Source organism: Phascolarctos cinereus, unplaced genomic scaffold (assembly GCF_003287225.1).
Source record: "Phascolarctos cinereus isolate Bilbo 61053 unplaced genomic scaffold, phaCin_HiC Scaffold_3;HRSCAF=262, whole genome shotgun sequence".
NCBI classification, from domain to species: Eukaryota; Metazoa; Chordata; class Mammalia; order Diprotodontia; family Phascolarctidae; genus Phascolarctos; species Phascolarctos cinereus.
This window is the reverse complement of record NW_027555736.1, coordinates 13,372,561-13,391,989: the sequence shown is the minus strand read 5'-3', so window position 1 is coordinate 13,391,989 and position 19,429 is coordinate 13,372,561. Positions and strand designations below refer to the sequence as shown.

The following is a 19,429-nucleotide window of genomic DNA, read 5'->3' as shown; positions in this document are numbered from 1 at the left end:
TGTAGAAATTTCAAAGATTCATTGAAAGATCTCAAATAATTTGTTTTGCAATAGCTTTAGATGGATTCTATGGGGGATATTATAGTTATAGAGAATGGAAATTGTTCATTGAAAATCACATATTATACCCACTGTATTAAGCAAGGAATCTTTTTTAATCACATTACAACTGGTATATGTTTTCACATTTTCACTAGAGATTTAGAAAGAGAGAAAATGTAAAGTCAACTAAATATGGATAAATGACTTGTTCTGAGCTGAGTCATTTGGGTACAACACAGTGTAAAGCCCAAATCCCGGTTTAGATCCTAATCCTAAGAGTAGTAGTGGCAATTGTTGTTGTTATTCAAAGCCTCAAGCATCTGTGATTTCATCGGTGCACATACACCATCCAATGATGTAGATTATGGCGCACTCCTTTCCCCTCAACCCCCACCACCATGTTAATAAACCATTTTTATGAGCATCTAGATGAAGATAGGGTCTCATTGGTATGGGACACTCTGTCTGCCAAGTAGATAGGAATCATCTAAGGTTGAGACTTGGCAGTGGGAGATAAATGATAGGGAAATGGGGTGAGGTGATAATGAGAAAAGGACAGTGTAGAGTTGCATTGGTTCACTAAAGTGTCAGGATGGGAAAAGGGGAAGAGTTTAGCTGGTGTGGGAGTGATGGCCTGTGATAGAACAGAGGTGAAAGAATTGGAGTTCACAATGAGAACCAAGAACAGGGTTTAGGGTTGTAAGGCAGAGGGGGAGGGGGAATGACAACAGATTGTGATCAGATAAAGGAATTTCAGAGTTCGTGACCACAAAAGTGGAATGTTATGGGTATTCCACTTGAGAGTGATGACAAGAACAAGGGTATGACCAAGACCATCTCTGTATGTAGCTGAGGGGGAAGATGGAGGAATAAACATGTACCACAAAGCACAAAAGAACCCTGCTACTTTTTTACCCATGGGACCCTGGATAAGCCACTTCCTCTCTCTCTTGGCCCCAATTTCCCCCTCTAAAAATGAGGGGATGGGGGGCAGCGAGGTGGCGCAATGGATAGAGCACAGGCCCTGATGTCAGAAGGACCGGAGTTCAAATCTGGCCTCAGACCAAACACTTGGCACTTACAAGCTGTGTGACCCTGGGCAAGTCACTCAACCCCAATTGCCTACCCAAAAAAATAAAATGAAATAAAAATAAAAATGAGGGGATGGGACTAGACTCAATCCACTTCAATTCAACAGACATTTATTAAGTGCCTAATATGTGCCAGGCACTGTGCTGAGTGCTAGGGATACAAACAAGAAGATCTTTCCTTCCCTGTTCTGCATCCTATGACCCAGAGACTGAGTTTGAACATGAATCATAATCAGCATAATCCACTCATCACTAATGGAGAAACAATTCAGAATACACATTCTATCAAGCACAGGTTAAGAGTACCATCTTTGTTTAAGAACAGCGTATTGTTACTAATTTGATAACACCTAATACAGCAGGATGCTCTTGTCTTCCCTCCATTTAGAAATATGGATTGCATCTTCTCATGAGGATGTGAATATGGAAATTAACTTGTTTCTGGGGGATGTTAGAGAATGAGGAATTAGATTCCAATCAGAAAAAGAAACAATCAGCCTGGCTGCCACATAATTCCTATTTCTTGTTATAAAACATCTAATGAAAGCAGGGGAAAAAAACCCACACATGTAGACTTCCAGGTCCTGGATCATTTGAGCAGAGAGGAAGGCTACTAAGGAATATTTAACTGTACTTCAAATCAAACATTGCAAAGAACCCCAATCTCAGAGTGGAAAGGGACCCCAGAGCTAAATGTTGTTCAGCCCTTCCCCTCCCCCGAGTCTCCTTCACAATACACCTCATGTGGTCATCCGCCTTCACTTGAAGACCTCCTCTGTCTCCAGAAGTAGCCCTCTACGCTTTTCTGGGGGTGAATCATGTCAATGAAGAATCAAAATTCCACACCTTTAAAATGAACCAGTTGTAATGTGTGCATGGAGGAAGAGAAAGGAGGTGGGAATGTTCTGTGCTTTAAGCAAGGGGGGAAAATCTGTCTTACGACTGACTATTTAGGAACCAATGATGCTGATCGAAGGAAGAGTAATTGATATAATTATTTTTCCTATCGTTTTAGCCATCAATGGCAAATGTGGCACACACACCCAAAAAAAAATAGTAAAGCTAAAATCAAAAGCAATCTGTGCATGAACTCAATGAAAAGTTTGAACCTTACATTGGCAGAACAAAGAGCAAATATGGCGAATGTAAACAAAATGGCAGTTTGCTTCCTACCCCAGTATCCTAATGTGCCGGCAATGACTTTGACTTTGCTGCTAAAGGAGACTTCAAAGGCCAGATGGAATAGTATAAGCAGGGTGGTGATGTTGCATAGGGATGCCTTAATAAACATTCCACCATCTTACTTTCTTGCTAAATCTTTCTGAGAGCTAAGTTAATTAGCAGCCAAAATTGAAAATGTCACTTCTAGCTCAGAGATCCAGCCTGCCATCAGCACTAACGGCAAATCTCCATGGTACTGCCACCCCTCAGCAGTCACTCATTGTTTTTTCTTGTGAACTATACTTTGCATTGAGTTTCATTCCATTAGAATCCCACCTCATGGCCTATCTTCAGGGGCATAATCAATGTGACGGGGGCTAACTTTTCCATTACAGTAAGAATCAGGGTGATTTTCTGGTGGTTTGATTCAGTTTAATACCTTCTTACATTCCTAGAAATTTACATGAATGTCCCTGTAGGGGCTGCGGGAGTTAGAGGACTGGGCGGTCGTGGATATTTGGCCTACCCGGGCCGGGGGCGTGGCTATCAGGTCAAAGGAGACAAGAGGGGAGAAGACAAACTCTACGATATTTTACCTGGGATGGAGCTCACTCCCATGAATCCAGTTACCTTAAAGCCTCAAGGGATTAAACTCGCTCCTCAGGTAGGTAGTAATAACCAGAAGAAGCACCAAGCCTTGTTTTCTTCAAACACTTAAATAACAAAATTAATAACTAGCTTCATAGGCAACCAAACCAAACCAGGAATAAAGGTATGTGAAAACTATAACCTCTGGGTCTAAACTATTTTAGTTTGTTCAAAGGAATCCAAATGGATATAAATTTGAACAGAATCATGGAACTGGAAAACCAGAAGGGACCCCAGGCACTACCTAGTCCCACAAATATATGAAAGGAAAACTCCTCCCCCTGTAACATATCAGAAAGTAGTTTTCTGGCCTCTTATTGAAGATCTTCCAGGTTGAGGGAGCCAACACCTAGTGAGGCAGCCCAATCCATTGCTGGGTGGCTGTAACTGTTAAAAAAAAAAAACTTTTGCTAATATCCAGCCTAAATTGGCTTCTTCACAACACCCACCTGTTGCTCCTGGCTCGAATAAAATAAAGCCAATCTTTCTTCTTCGTGGCAGCCCTCAAATACTTAAGGAAAGCCATTATATCCCCCTGAGTCTTCTTGCCAAGCTAAACCTGTCCAATTTCTTCAGTGACTCCTCATGCATCATGGACTCAATATCCTTCACCATGCTGGTTGCTTTCAAGGACATTATAGCTTATCCAACACCCTCCTTAAATCACAATACTGAGCCCAATCCTTTGGAGGAAGTCTTATGAAGGTAGATTGCAGTAGAACAGTTGCTCCCCTATTTCTCAAAGCACCTTCTCTTGAGGCAACCCAAGATAGCATAATTCTGACTCATAGTGAGCTGAAATTCCAAGATCATTTTGAAACCGTCTACTCAGGCTTCCCCTCTTTTGGACTCATGAAGTTTATTTTTTGAACCCAAATGTAAGTCTTCATCCTTGTTTAATTCTGGCCCTAGCCTGATGGGATGCATTTGGATCCTGAATTCAGCATGTTGATTATTCCTCTCAGCTTTGTGCTGTTAGTAAACCGTCTGTGAGCATGCCATTATGCCTTTATTGTGGTCTGATAAAAAAAGTTTAAAAACATAACACCAAGCCCAGATCCCTGGGGTCCCCTAATATAACTTCCTGCCATGTTGACATTGAATTATTATCAACTACTTTTTGAGTCCAGATATCCCACCAGAATCCAGCTATATCAGCCTAATCCCTATCTCTCCACATTCTTCACAAGAGTGCTATGACACGCTTGGTCAAAAGCTTTGGCAAAAATCTAGGTAAATGGGTATCCATGGCATTCCCCTCATCAGCTAGCTTGTACAGATAATCACAGCAGCATTGAATTTGCGTATCTTCTTCCAGTTAATCTTTCCCCTTGGAGTGTGCCTCAGGTTTTGTTTTTCTCTATGCATTACTGTTCCATTTCCTCTGCTCTGTATCATACAGAAATATTTCCACATTTCTTTATCATTTCTTAGACACCATATGTGTCCCTAGGGAAAGGTAGAGGCTCATGGGAGTGGAAGGAGGGCTGTGTGTTGACTGTGTATTGGCACAAGTACAAGTTGCATGGAATAAAACCTATCCTGTATTCTGTATATCATCTAACCCAACCATTTGCTTGGGAGCTGCATAAATATGGAGCTAGATGGAATTTTAGAAGCCCTCTACTCCAATCTCCTCATTTTACTAATAAATAAACTGAGGCCTAGAGAGGTGAAATTATTTACCCAGGGTCATAAATTTGGGCCTTTAAATTCTTCCATTGTACCTCGTTGCTGTTCAGCTGTTAATGCACAGGTAACCTGAGAGTATTAAGTCTTATCACTAACGCCTTAGCAGTCAGTCAGCTGAACAAGATCCCACAGACAGTCAAGCAATGTTCTGGGGCTGGGGCGTGGATGTCCTGAGAAGTGACAAGCAGGAGGAAGTGGCTTGCTGATGGTGGAGATGAAAGAGAAACAAGAGAAAGCTTCACCAACTTCAGAATTGTGCCCTGGGAGAACTTTAACTCATTCAGGGGGTTCTCTGATCAGCAATGTTCCCAAGTTCAGAGGGGATGGCACCACTCCTGTAGAAATCTCTGTCCCAAACGTGGTATGTTTTCATGGTATTCAGGGCATGGTTAGTTATGCCTCTGAGTGGCAGCTGAACATGGTCCCCACAAACTGGATGTAGAAAGGGAGAGAACTGAAAAGCCGTGGCCTTTAGAATGGATCACATTTGGAGCGCTGGAGGGCCATGGTGGGACCACACCTGGAGTACAAAGGGCAGGGAAAACACCCTGCCAGGAACACCAACGCAACCACATCTAACGCAGAATAGGACCACGTGGGACTGTCTCGGGAGTGTTCTGTTCCCTTCTGGACCACATTAAAGAAAGAACCTTAAAAAGCTTGTGAGAGTATCTAGAGGTAGAGCAACTAAGATAGAGAGGGATACCAAAATCAGACGACATGACAATCTGTTGAATGAACTGGGGATGCTCAGTCTGAGAAAGAGAAGACTGAGGGGGGATGGGATCATTATCTTCAAGCATCCAAAGTAGAAGGGATTGTGTTGAGAGTGGAGGCTTCCCCCTCCAAAAATGGTTGGATGACGACTCTCTGGGCATGTTATAGTGGGGACTCTTCCACTGATGGGTTGGAGTAGATGACCATTGAGGTCCCCATGATTCTACATAAAAGAGAGTTAGTCTTGTTGTGCTAGGCCCTATAAGGCAGAACTAAGACTACGGGGTGTAAGATGAGGAGTGGTAAATTTAGGCTGATGTCACAGGTTAAACCACCCTACAGTTACAGCCGTCCCAATGAATGGGCTTCCTCACTGGAGGTGATTGAGCCAAGACTGGATGACCTTTAGATACATTAGATAATAATATTAGATATTTTATCATATTACATATTGCATATGACATTATACGTAATGTATGTTAGAGAGATAATTCCAGTTCAAATTTGAACTGGACTAGATCACCACTGAGCTCCCTTCTCCTGCCGAGACTCTGTGATTCTGTGATGTAATTCCACGAGGATTACTGGAATAACATCCCTCTATAAACTTGGTGCTTTGAAAGATTGTTCCCACACACCTATACTCTTGGTTCTTTCCTCTGCCTTGTACCTTGTGGACTCTTCTGGAAACATGTTACTGTACGATCAGTGGTCTGCTGTAGTCTGCCCAAGACACTGGTCATCATCCAAATTGTCTCTAGTCTGGAGAAGAGACTAAGACAGTTATTTTGATTAAATCAGTAAGTCTGGGGGCAGAATACTTAGGGAAAAAAAGGTGCAGAAAATGATTAAAAAGCAGAGGATTCCACAGATGGTCAATATGATATGTCAGAGAAATGAAAGGGACCACACAAAGCAATACAGGACTGCCCACTTGGAATTTTTCCCTTGGACAAGCAATAGCACATTTCTTAGGTTTTCTACAAAAAGGTGACGTTTGATGGCTCTGACCCAGTGCATTAAAAGGAGAGTATATCTGCATCCTGTGTTCTATGCATAAATTCAGGGTGATCATGGAAAGAAAAGTCGATCTAGCAGCAATCCAAAGGCAAACAAAATTGAGGTTAAAGCTAGAAATAACAATTTTAGGTGCTTGGGACAAAGTTAAATAACTAACAGCTATGCAGAAAACATATTAGAACAAGTGGAGGGAAAGTCATCTTTATGAATTAGTGGTTGTTCAATTTTCAATTGAGTTCAACTCAAGGTTCACGAGTCATTAAACCATGGGACATTTTCTGCCTTTCTTGTATTAGCATGAATGCAGAAGATGGAGGTATAAAACTCTCAAAGTCAGAGAAGTAACCCAAGGGTGAGATTTGTTTTAAAAAATACAGAACTAAAGGTATGATTTTGATTCTTCTAGGTCTTAGAGGAAATCTGCCAGAAGAACAACTGGGGACAGCCTGTGTACCAGCTTCACTCGGCCATTGGCCAAGACCAAAGACAGCTTTTCCTTTATAAAATCTCCATCCCGGCTCTGGCCAACCAGAACCCAGCAATGTGAGTAGTTTTTCCATTTTTTCCTGTTCACTCCAGGGGCTGGTTTCTCTTTGTTCAATTCAATTCAACAAGAATTTATTAAGTCCCCAAAATAATGCAAGTTTCTTGAGGACATGGGTTTGTCTGCAGGCATTTAAGAAATGTTGGACATCAGAGCTAGGAAGACAAAGTCCAAACAGTGTCTTCTCCCTCAATAATGTATTAATGCCAACTACATACAAAGTGATTGATTATAAAGACATTCTGGGATGGGAAGGAGCATGGGGAGGTAGCTAGTACCTTCTGACAGTTTCTAAAGTCAGCATTTCCCTTTACTTTTCGTTGGTACTCAAAACTTAGAGTAAAGAATTAAGATGATTTGTATGGAAAAATACAAGCCTATCTTTGAATTCAACCCTCCAACAAAGAGCCTCTTCACCATTATCATCGCCTTCATCATCCACTTTGAACAGCCAGTAGTTGCATGTCTTTTCCAGCTCTTAATTTCGAATCCTGTGTTTCCACAAACGTTTCCCAGTTTATTATGGTAATAATCTATGAGGAACATCTACTTAGCTGAAAAACCTGGAAAATGGTCCCAAATCTAACATGATTTCTGCTTTACAGTCACCCCTTCACTCCTCCAAAACTCAGTGCTTTTGTTGATGAAGCCAAGACATACGCAGCTGAGTACACCCTTCAAACCCTGGGCATTCCTATGGAGGGCACCGAGGCTCTGCCAGCCGCTGCTGCTGCTTTTCCAGGTGGGTGAAAGCTGGCACTAATTTGCGTTCCACCAAGAAAGTCCCACTTCAAATGGCCTTAGCTGTGGAATTGAACATCCTGGTTTCAAGCTGTGTGGTCTTGGACAAGTGACTTGCCCTCTCTGACCCCCAGCTGCCTCATCCACAAAATGAAACGTTTGGACTAGAATATCTTTGAGGTTCCTTTGCATTGAATTCCATTATTTTTAGAATCATGAAAATACATTTGGACCATGCTCATGATAAGTTTGCCTTTTCAAGACACATGAACAAAAGGGTTTACCAAGGAAATTAACAATACATTCTCATGGAAAAACTCAAGACTCAAAATCTGGGGGTTTTACTCTGCAACTCACTGGTTGTATTACTTTGGACTTGTCATTTTACCCCTAGACCTCAATTTACTCATCTGTGCAATGGAAGGAGGAAAACTGCATTGCATTGATCAATCAATAATTCAAAGCCTGATATGTGACAGGCAAATTGTGATGTGCTGGGGCTCAAAAATAAATGAAAGAGCCCCTGCTTCTCAAGGAGTCTGCATTTTATGGGGGAAATCATAGGATCCTAGCCCTAGAGTTGGAAGTGACCCCAGAGGTCATGGAGCCCAACACCTTCATTTTACGGAGGAGGAAACTGAGGCCTAGAGAAGATAAACTGGTAAACGTCTGAGGTGGGATTCAACGCTAAGTTTAGAGATCTATTTCTCTTATATTATCTCTTTTTATCCTTCCAACAAACTTACAAGTTAAATGCTACAGGTATCATTATCTCCTTTTTACAGATAAAAAAACTGAGACTCAGAGAGTGACTTGTTTTGGGCAGGATTTGAATTCAGGTTTCCTAACTCTTAGTGCAGCCTTCAGTCATATCCTCTACACCACCTTATAGCCCAAGATTACAACATACACATGTATGGGAGTATTAAAACAATGATTTCAAAGGCCCTGTCTGGCTCTAAAAAAAAGTATGATTCCTTTGCACTTTGCATTCTAGATGAATTCCTCAAAGTTGTATAGGAATACAATTTATTTGCAAGGAACGAGCAGAGATTGCACAGCCCAGGGTAAAGAGGGATGAATTTGGAGTCAGAAGCCCTGGTTTGCCTTCCACTTCTGTTGCTTACTGACCATGTGACCTTAGACAAGTCCACTGGCCCCCTCTGGGCCTGAGTTTCCTTTTCTACAAAGTGAGGAGGTCGTCTGTGCCTACATGACCTCTGGGGTTTCTTGCTGCTCTCATTTCTACAGCATATTTAAGTTGGCAAAGCACTGTACATATGTTCTCATTTTATCTTCACAACAACCCTGAGAGGTAGGTGTTCTTATTATCTCCATTTTACAGATTGGGAAGCTGGGACCTGGGAAGGTTTAGGGACTTTCCTGGGGTTGCACAGCTAGTAAGACCCGAGTTCATCTCCTATCTCAGGCACTCACTAGCCATGTGATCCCAGGCAAGTTATTCAATCTCTGTCTGCCTTGGTTTTCTCTTGTGTAAAAGGAGGATAATAATGGTACCTACTTCAGAAGGTTGTGAAAAGCCAGTGCAATAACATTTGTAATATACTTTGGAAACCTTGAAGTGCTATACATAAATATTAACTTATTATTTTGTAATGTGAATAACCAGTCCCCCCTTGATTATCATTACCATCTATTTCTTAAATTTGGGTTTCCATATATTGATCTTCTTAACTGACCAGGATGAATATGAACAATCTGGAATATTTCCAAGGACTTTCACACATCTATTACTTGCTCACAGTGGATGTCACCCATTTTGAACAAATTCACTGTAAAACACAGTAAGGTCTGCAGGTCTTGTACTTTAGATGTTCTTAGAAGTTCATGTCAGAGACAGCAGGCAGGAAATAGAACATCACATTCATAAACCCCTAAGCATGCCAGGTGTCTGGAACACAGAAAGCATTTGGGGAAGCGATGTAGAATCAGTCAAGGATAGGCTGGAACCAGATCATGAAAGACTTGAAAGCCCAAGCAGAGGAAGCAACAGAGAGCCCTTGTTGATCAGGGAAATCACAAGATCAGAAATTTGCTCTTAGAAACTTCATGTGGCATTGGGGAGGATGGAATGGCAAGAGGAAAACCTGGGTGTGACACCGAGCTCATAGACTCCAGAGCATGGGTCTCGATCATTGCCCAGTGCCTTACACAAAGAGGTTTTAGTGAGAGCTTGGGGGATGAATTAATGAATTTTCATAATTAATTAGTATAATGTCTTCATTTCCAGCCATTTTTATTCCCTGTGGCTTTATTTAGCTCTGAGTTAGGTAGCCAAGGAAAGAACAGAGTGTGAAACCTTGAGCAAGTCGCCTACTCACTTTCTGCTCCAGGGTCTGCCCTTCCAGCATCAGGGTTAGAAGCAAGACTGGGAGATAATAAAGGAAATTTAGGAAGGAAAACCTCTACTAAGACCTTCAAGCAAAAAACCTCAAAGTCTGAGGAAAGGTGACACATACTGGTCTGGGGGATGAGTAGTGGATTTAAAGTCAGAGAGCCCAGTTCTAATACTGATTTTGCTACTTATTACCTGTAACCCTGAGTTAAGTCACATCCTTGGACTTCAGTCTCTTGCACTACTGATAACATGAGATGGTTGAACTCGATGACCTCTAAGGTCCTTTATAACTCTGTTCTATTAGCGCATGAACCTGGATGACCTATCTATATAGAAGCCAAACCCCCAAAACCACTCACATGGTTACTAGAGAAAATGGTCCACCACAAGAGTAAGAGGGACAGTGGGGCAGAGTAAACAGCGAGCTAGCCTCAAAGTCAGGAAGACCTAGAAACAAGTCCTCCCCCTAATTCACTGACTGGGAGACCCAGAGCAAGTCACTTAACTTCTAAATATCTCAGGCAGCCCTCTAAGATTGTAACTTGCAGAGTATGTGGCAATTTTCATTCATGGAGAGACTTTCCTTATCAGGAGTTCCCTATACTAATGAAATTACAGGTTTAGATTATGGTGATAATGGTGGACAATGACAATAATGCTAGAATTTATGTAGTGCTTTAATGTTTGCAAAGACATATATGTGTGTATGTATAGCCATATATATGAATATATACACATAAATGCATGTGTTTTCTCATGTGTGTAGACATAGATAGATAGATGATAGATAGATAGATAGATAGATAATTTTATCAATAGCCAGAATGGTTTGCACTCTTTTCCATGTATAAGGAAACTTTATTTTCACCAAGAAAGTTTTTTGAATTCATTATCTTGTCCTTGATTCCATTTCCTGAAGCCAAAAGTCAGAAGTATTTAGGGCATGAGAGCTGCCCCATCACCATGGGAATAACAGGAATACAGTCATATGTCATAGCTCCCTGTGGGATCAAGAAAGACGAGGAAATGAGCCCAAGGAAAGCTTCCGTCCAAAGACGACAGACTTGAGTCCTCAGCCCAATGCGAAAAAGCAAACGCAGAAGCCCCTGAGATGTAAACTTCCCTACACTGTATATTTATAATGTGTCTCTTAGAAGCGTCCCGGGTATGAAAGTTGTTCTCAGTGAACTTCTCAGGCACAAAAGACAGACTCAGCTGAAATGTGGACTAGTGAGCATTAAAATGCAGCGAAGAATAGCTAAGGAGTGGTTTCAATTTTAGAAAAAAAAATGACGACAATGGGGTCCAACCAGTTTCCTGCCACAGAGATTTGCAAAAGCCACACACACACACACACATGCATAAAATCAATTTGTCTGGGGTTGGGCGGGCTTACACAGCACATCAGCCAAATGGACTCATCGTTTGAAGCTGGTCCTTGCTTTTTCTTCACTTTTAAGTGCCCTTTCCCTCTTCCTCCTCTCCTCCCTCCTCTCTCTCTCATTATTTTCTGCATCTCAGATAGTAGGAGGAAATATACCCAGAACCAGCCTACCACCTCAATGGCAAAAAACAATTCGGTATCAAACATCTCTGATAAGGTTTTGACATCCAAAATATATAGACAATTAATAGAAATATACATCCAAAAGCCATTCTCCAAGAGACTAAGTGGCCAAAGCTTATGAACAAATAATCTTCAAAAGAAGAATTGTACCTAATAACAGCCATTAGAAAGAGTGGACCGAATTTGGTGAGGCCGTGAATGAGTCCCACCATTCTGGAAACTGAAAGGCATACAAATCAAGTGGTTCAAATGCACAGAGAGAGTGAGGCTGCTGATTCTGTGCAGCTCTGCTTCACTTTAATCCAATTCACGCACAATTCGAGACATCAAGCCGTGATGTCACTGGTCCTCTTTAAAAATGAAGGACGAACAACAACAGCTGTTAGGTATACCTACCAATGAGGTCTTTTGACAAAAACAAAGACCTCATATACACAAAAATACAGCAATCATTTTCCTGGTAGGGAAGAACTAGAAACAAATTAGATGCCCATCTATTGCAGAATTGCTAAACAAACGGTGGTATAGGAATGTAACAGACTATGACTGTGTTGCCTGAGTGGACAAACATGATGAATACAGAGAAACACAAAAAGACTCACACGAACGGATGCAGAGCCAAGAAAACAACATACGCAATGACTACGATAGCATGAGTGGGAAGGACCACCACAAAAGAATCAAAAGTGAACTTTTCCAAACTATAAAGACCAAGCCTGGCTCCAAACAAGAGACATGAGGCCATTCCTTCCTCTGCCTCTTTGCAAGGATGGGGGTCCATTGGAACATTGCTTATACCGTCATATTTTTTTCTTAATATGTTACTTAACTTTGTTGAGTTGTTTCTCTTCATCTTTTTTTTAAAAGTCTGTGTTATAAGTAAGGGATGGTTCTCTGGAAAGTGGGAGGCCAAGTCAGTCAATAAGTGTTTATGAGGCACACACTGTGTTCCAGGGATGCTGTGCTGTGCATTGGGTAAACAAAGAAAGGCAAAAAAGAAAAAAACAACAACAACAACCCAGCTCGGGTTCTCAAGGAACTCACAGTCTAACAGGAGAGAAAACAGGCAAACCACTACGCACAAACCAGCTACATACAGGAAAAACTGGAGATAATCCCAAAGGGAAGGCACTAACAGTAAGAGGGATAGTGACAAACTGATTGTAGAAGGTTAGATTTAGATGGGATTTGAAGAAACTAGGAAGAGGAGATGAGGAATAAGAGCATTCCAGGAATGGGGACCAGCCACTGAGAATGCCTGGAGTCTGGACATGGGGTGTCCCTGGGTCACAGAGTGGAGGGGTGGGGTATGAGAAGCCTGGAAAGGTATTGGGGGAAGGAGGGAGAACCAGGTTATAAAGTTGCTTTCTAACAAACAGAGGATTTTGTATTTTACTCTGGAGGTGATAGGAAGCTACTGGAGTTTACCGAGTAGGGAGGTGACATGGTCAGACCTGTGCTTTAGGAAGATCAGTTGATGTTGAGTGGAGGATGGACAAGAGTCAGAAGAGATCCTGGGCATCATTTCATTTCTCTGGGCCTCAGTTTCCTCTCCTGTAAAATGGGGGGTGGGCAGTGTAACAGATGGCCTCTCAGGTCTATTCCAGACAGACTACGCTTATTGGAACTGAGATCTAGAATGAGCTCTAGAGCCCCTCCCCAGCCCAAATGATGTTAAGTAGCAGACCTAAAATTAGCATACAGGTCTTGTGAACAAAGCCGAAATTCAGGCAGAGTGGCTAGAACCTGGTGCCTGGGGTGCCAAGTAGTTTTTCATTTGTTTGTTTGTTTTTTGCAATGCGCTCAGGAACTCCCAGGGAGGAAGCTCTCTATGGCAGCGCAGGTCAGGGCACTGGGGTCACCCAGCCAAGATGGATCAGAGATAGCCCCTGAGCTCTGGTCTAACGACTAAGAGAATCAGAAAGTTGTGAGACAGGCCTTTTAACTTGTGTTCCCTTGGCATCCCTCTGTAGGCTATGCCCTCACCAATGCAGCGGCCACTGTGACGGCAGCCCAGCTGAAACAAGCTGTGACCCTGGGCCAAGACTTGGCAGCATATGCTACTTACGAAGCCTATCCCGCCTTTGCCGTGGCTGCGCGGGGGGATGGATACGGGACCTTCTGACAACTGGTTTTTGTATGTTTGTTTTTATTTAAAAACAAAAGACACGAAGCTCGATGTAGATAAAACCTCCCCTAACTCTCCTAATTTTTCTAGGTAATTTTAAAATAGTCCATTTCCTAAACTTTCTTACTCATCAGCCAGTGGGGTTGTTTTAGCATGTGTTTCCAAAATTAAATCAAATGGTTGTGAATCCATTTTCTGCTGCAGAAAGGGAAGTAACTCTGGCCCCGGGAGATATCCTATATTATTGGAGACCTTCACTGTCCCCTTGGTTTGATTACAAAAAACGGCGTAGACTGGAGTCAGATATTTCAGTCAGTAGGAAGCATGAGCTGAGCCTTTTATAGAAGCAAGGGACCGCAAAGGGTGACCAGCAACTCGGACTAAACTCCGACCTAACCATGAGGTGCAAAGTCCCAGAGGACTAACATTCCATGGTCCTTCTCCAGGACTCCATCTCTACGCTGGGCTCTGTTTAAAGACATGGCCTAGTTGAAGGCCAGGAGAGACCTCCCTAGTAATCACTGCTGGATCTTTCCATTCTATCTACCTAAGACCAATACTTTTCTAGTAAACTCAGGACCTTTCCAGAGCTACCATAAAGGCATTGAAAGCACCCTGGGACCCCACTGGAAATCAGCATACACAGAATGGACTATTGCCTCCATTTTCAACTCAGTTCCAACAGACTCCTAGGTAGATTTCTTGTGGATCCATGTTTTTTAGGCCCTATTCCTATTCAGGAAATGGGGTGAGATCCCAGTTTGCTCCTAAGTCTCTGACCTAGTCTTTCTTAGCAGATTGTAAGCTCCTCAAGATGAGAATTTGTCATTTTTTTTCATCTTTGTATCTCCCTGCCTGTAACAGTTCCCTATACAGATGCCAATACATCAGACTTACTGTTTAATTGGTGTGGCAAATCCTAGCATGATAAATCACTCCACTGAGGTAAATAGCAACCCTTTTATAACTTATAGTCTAAGAAAGTTGTGTGATACTCGGGTTAAACTTCTTTCCCACTTCTAGTGTCAGATATTCCTTATTTCAAAGCCAGTGCTCTGTTCATTATATGATTAATTAGGAGATTAATTCACATCTCCCAAATTGAATTTCTAGCTGCAGAGAACTGGGTGAATATGTGCCTTTACAGCAGGAAGATAGAGGAAGGAGCTGTTCCTTTTTTCTGGATCTTATGAACCATCAAGTTCTCTTAGGTTTGTCCCTGACCTTTCTATCAAATCTAACCATATGACAACGAACATGAGATCTCACTGCTTTAGCTTTCTTCCTGTTCCCATAAATATCAAACAACTTTGTTAAATCAGAGTTATTTTTTCATGCTGCCTCCCCAGGAAAGCTTTCTCCTCCATCCTCCCAACAGTCACAAGCTATGTTTCCAGAGACTGTGTTCCCTACCACCATTCCAAAAAGTAGAGTATACCCCCACTTCTCCAGGTACACTGAAGGGGAGCAGAGGAGCTAGGAGATGAAGAAAAGATACCCCAATCCCCACATTTGCCAGAATGATGGTTTGTGAATCAGACCAAGCAGCCTGTGTGCTTTGGGCCCACTCAGGCACCTATTTCCTGGATGAGGCCCCCCCTTCTTCTTTCATTAATGGAAAATCAATAAAACATACTCAAATTCCCATTCAGAAATCCCTGGGTCCCCATAAACATTTATAAGAAGCAAATCAAAAGACTGGCTGAAAATGATGTCAGATCCTGAAAGGGATAATGGGATCCCAAAGCAGACCAAGGCTGACCTTGTCCCCATGAGCCCCCAGGCACTGCCTAGCCCAGCAGTAAAAACCCTGTTAGGAACTACTGGCAACATGTGCCTTAAAAGCCCCAAAGTGTCCCGCCTCTCTGTCTCTCCTTTTGGCTCTATCTCACTAAGCACATTTTCCTTCTCAGTCTTCTGGAAAATGGGACTCCAATTTGGATCCATTTTCCTTTCAGCACAAACCCTGTTTCCTTGAGTTCATAATTCCTTCTCTTTCCACCAAATCCAATCCAATCTGACAAACATTTGTTAAGCACCTACTACGTGCCAAATACTGTTTGAGGCACCAGGAACCCTGAGTAAGTCATGACTTCTCAGTGCTCTGGACAACTCAGTAAGACTTCAAGTTGAAAAGAATGTACTGACTTGCTTTGGGAGAAGGTGTTTTCTTCACCCAGGGACACTCTTTACCAATGAAATCATGTGTCCAGACTTTGTAATATAAAGACAGTGGGAAAAAAAAAGCAAAACCAAGCCAAAGGACAAAAATAATTCATCTCTTAATAGAAAACATTGCATCCCATCTTCCTATCAGTTCTGCTGACAAAAGACTGGAATTGAGAAATATTTCTTAGGGTGAGAAAATTTATCATTGACCCAAGACACAAAGGGTATTTTCTTAATAAAACATAAAATTGTAGATTTAGAGCTGCAAGGTATTTTGGAGGATGTCTAGTCCAATCCCTTTATTTTGTAAATGAAACTAAGGCTCAGAAAATCTAAATGATTTGTCCAAGCAAAAAAAAAAAAAAACAACAACAAACATTGCCCCAGAACAGCAATGTCACAAGCATAGAATTATTAGAGGAGGTTTTGACATTCAAATATTAAAAAAAAAATAGAGAATATGTGGGGAATGGGAAAGAGCCCAATATAAATTTCATTCCATAAGTTGTTGTTTCAATTAGCTTTCCATGGTTCTGCCCCTGTTGGGTTGCCTTGTCTTCCCCTAGTTACCACTGGAAGGAAGCCATTGACTTTCATGATCAAATCACCCTCTTGGATGAGCATCCTGGTCCTTGTTCAAAGTCATCCCAAATGTCTTGATATTTAGCTAATGCTTTTGTTAGCAAGGCACCCAGAAAGTGACCAGGACATTGCCTCAGGTCAGGAAAATGTTGGCTTCAGAGTATTTCTCAGGAGAGAAAGCAAATCCTTTTTGAGCTACATTTCAGGTATTATTTTTGCACTGAGATAAAGATAAGATTATGAGTTATTTGCCAGCATTAACCACACAGAAACATTTTTTCTTGGATATTAATTTATTTATACGGAAGTTCTCACCCCCCATGTTCTTCCCAGCCCAGAGTTCAGCCTCTCACCAAAACAATAGCCATCCAAATTTCAGTTTATATTGAGTGTCACTAAGTTTTTAACTAATTCCATTTTATAATACTATTTGGAGCTATTGAGTCATTATTTGATTGGGAACAGGAGTACTCTACACTGAATCATTGTTGGGTTAGAGATGTACTCTAAAAGGTGGAATTTCCTTTTCATTTCTTTGGCATTCTGGAGCCTTTTAAGTAGTGTTACAGCCTGTTGAATGCCAATACCTACCCTTGGCCTTGGCTTCCATGCAGAGCCATTGAGCTGGCCCATCCATTACCCAGCCCCCTCCCCTCCCCATCCCAGTCTTGGGATTAGTCTTTGCTTAAAAGCAAAAGTGAATGTAACAGTATTTCAGTTTCTTGAAGGAAAGTCACACAGCTGTTCATATGAAGTGAGATTTTTATTTTCTATAGCTTGTATTCCGGTGTGCCTGGTTATGAAGTTTTCTTTAAAGACCTTTTTTAACCTAATACCTAAACTTCTTAGCCCAATGTATGGACAGTAATTAAGGGATGAGGAGAATGCTAAAAATAAACTTAAAAAGAGACTTAGCATTTTTTAGATTTTGTAAATACATTTTTGTATATTGTAAATACATGTTGTGGAAACTGATTAGTCCTCCATTTCACACTTATTGATGAACTCTGTGACCAGACTTAAAAAAAAAATCATAACCTGGAGGCCTTGAGACACTTTGCAAACAAGCAAGTGAAATTCCCTCACAATGTGCTCAGTATTTTGTCCATAAATCAGATCATCCATAACTGCACTAACCAGTCACAGACACTAGTATCCAATGTTAGGTCCTGTGAACTGATTTTTTAAGATCTGGCCTGAGATTTAGCTTTACTCTAAAAGCATTAAGAGGGTGCTCTGAATAGCCCCAGTACATAATTATAGGAAGTGAAATGATGTCTATGTTTTGTCCTCCTTGGATGAAAAGTAGATCAGAAATATAAAATCATTATGGAAATAGGATTTTCTGGTCCCAAACCCTACTTTTATCTGATTGCAGTTAATCACACAATATAGGAAACAAAATGTGGCAAAAAAAAAGGGCAACATGAACGCAGAATAATATTATTTTGCTCAGAAATGTGTTTGATTAAAATAGCCAACTTTTTCCTAGCAGCAATTAGAAAGAAAATAGAATATTTGTGGTTAATGTACAGCTGGTGGCCTTCTTTGTATAATATTTAACTAGAGTATATTATTAGAGGAAGCAAACTCATGGACATTTCAGTCTATATATGAGCATCACCATGATTCCCTGAGGTTATATAAGGAAAATAGGAAATAGCAACAGCATGATTGTTAAATTCGCCATTTCAGCCTTCATTATTGCTTTGTATTTTAGTGGTCCAGGGAACAGAACAGATATGACTACTCTGCCCCTCGGCTTTGTGCACCTAAAACAAGTGCCTCCTTTTCCTAGCCCTTGTTACAACTGTTATTACCTGATGACTACTAGTAACATAGATCTAAGATTGGATGGGACTTCATCTAGTACACCTCCCTCATCTGTAAGATGAAGAAACTGAAACCAAAGAAAGTTGAACTTTCCACACACCCTTTCTCTCTCTCTCTCTCTCTCTCTCTCTCTCTCTCTCTCTCTCTCTCTCTCTCTCTCTCTCTCTCTCTCTCTCTCTCTCTCTCTCTATCTCTCTCCCCCATCTTCCCTTCCCCCCACATCTCTCTCAAACAACAGGCTGGCAAACACACAGACACCTTCACTTTATTTCCACTTGCACCTTTTCCACTCTAGATATTTCCATAAATCCCAATCCCTCCCATATTTTAAAATAAAAATATCAGAGATGGGGGTAGAATGGAGGAGAATTCTGAGAACTACCACATAATGCATACTTTCAGAAAATAATTTCTCCTCTTCTTCAATCTCCTACCCACTATTGTAGAAGACCATAGTTAAGTATTAGACACTATGTCTTCTCTTGGAGGCTACAGAAACACCTATTCTTCAGCGAATATTCTCTTCAAGGCAACTTCCTTTCTGCATCTTCAGCCTTTTTAAAAAACATAATTACACTAAATTTCAACCCATCAATAGCCAAGAGTTTTTAAACTTTGGGGAAGTATGTTTTCAACAGTTGTACGCTAGGCCTCAAATGAGGAATTTGCTCTTTTCCAAGCATTATTTTTCTGTTTCCAACCTCCAGTTCATCTGGGTGGGCTACTTTAGATTAATTCAGTCCTGGATCTTCTTTGTTCTCTTTTAAGTTAAAACAATCTTCCAAATATTTTGATGGTGGGGGAGCTGGGGTGGGAGGGAGGGGGGAGATGCCAAATAAATGACTAAGCAAAAAAGAGTCAAGTTACAAAAAAGGAAAATACTTTTCAAAAATAATTTTCAAGTCAAATACAGATTCCAGAATTGCCCAAGTATATTAATTAATGGAGAGTCAAGCTTTTTATCAGCCTGAATTCACTAGGTTCATTATTCTTTTAATTTCACAAGTGCATTCCTGGACAGGAAAATCCAGGATGCAGTTCACAAAGCAAAGCCAGCCTGTGGTAGAGGCAAGGAAATGAATGAAGATGCTCTTTCCTATTTTTAGATATCCTCACAAATGTGAATTTTGCTCAG

General features: G+C 41.2%; 1 protein-coding gene across 3 annotated transcripts in view; it reads left to right on the top strand.

The window, feature by feature from the left end:
- A1CF (APOBEC1 complementation factor) overlaps window positions 1-19,098 on the top strand; it is a 96,379-nt gene extending 77,281 nt beyond the window's left edge. For 2 of the 3 annotated variants that reach the window (XM_020974969.2, XM_020974968.2), the window contains exons 9-12: window positions 2,750-2,958; window positions 6,778-6,914; window positions 7,521-7,657; window positions 13,556-19,098. In XM_020974969.2, the coding sequence (XP_020830628.1) occupies window positions 2,750-2,958; window positions 6,778-6,914; window positions 7,521-7,657; window positions 13,556-13,707 (635 nt within the window). In that variant the 3' untranslated portion in view covers window positions 13,708-19,098. The remainder of the gene's footprint in view (window positions 1-2,749; window positions 2,959-6,777; window positions 6,915-7,520; window positions 7,658-13,555) is intronic. The other variant, XM_020974971.2, reaches the window with a different exon arrangement.
- The last annotated feature ends 331 nt before the right edge of the window (window positions 19,099-19,429 follow it).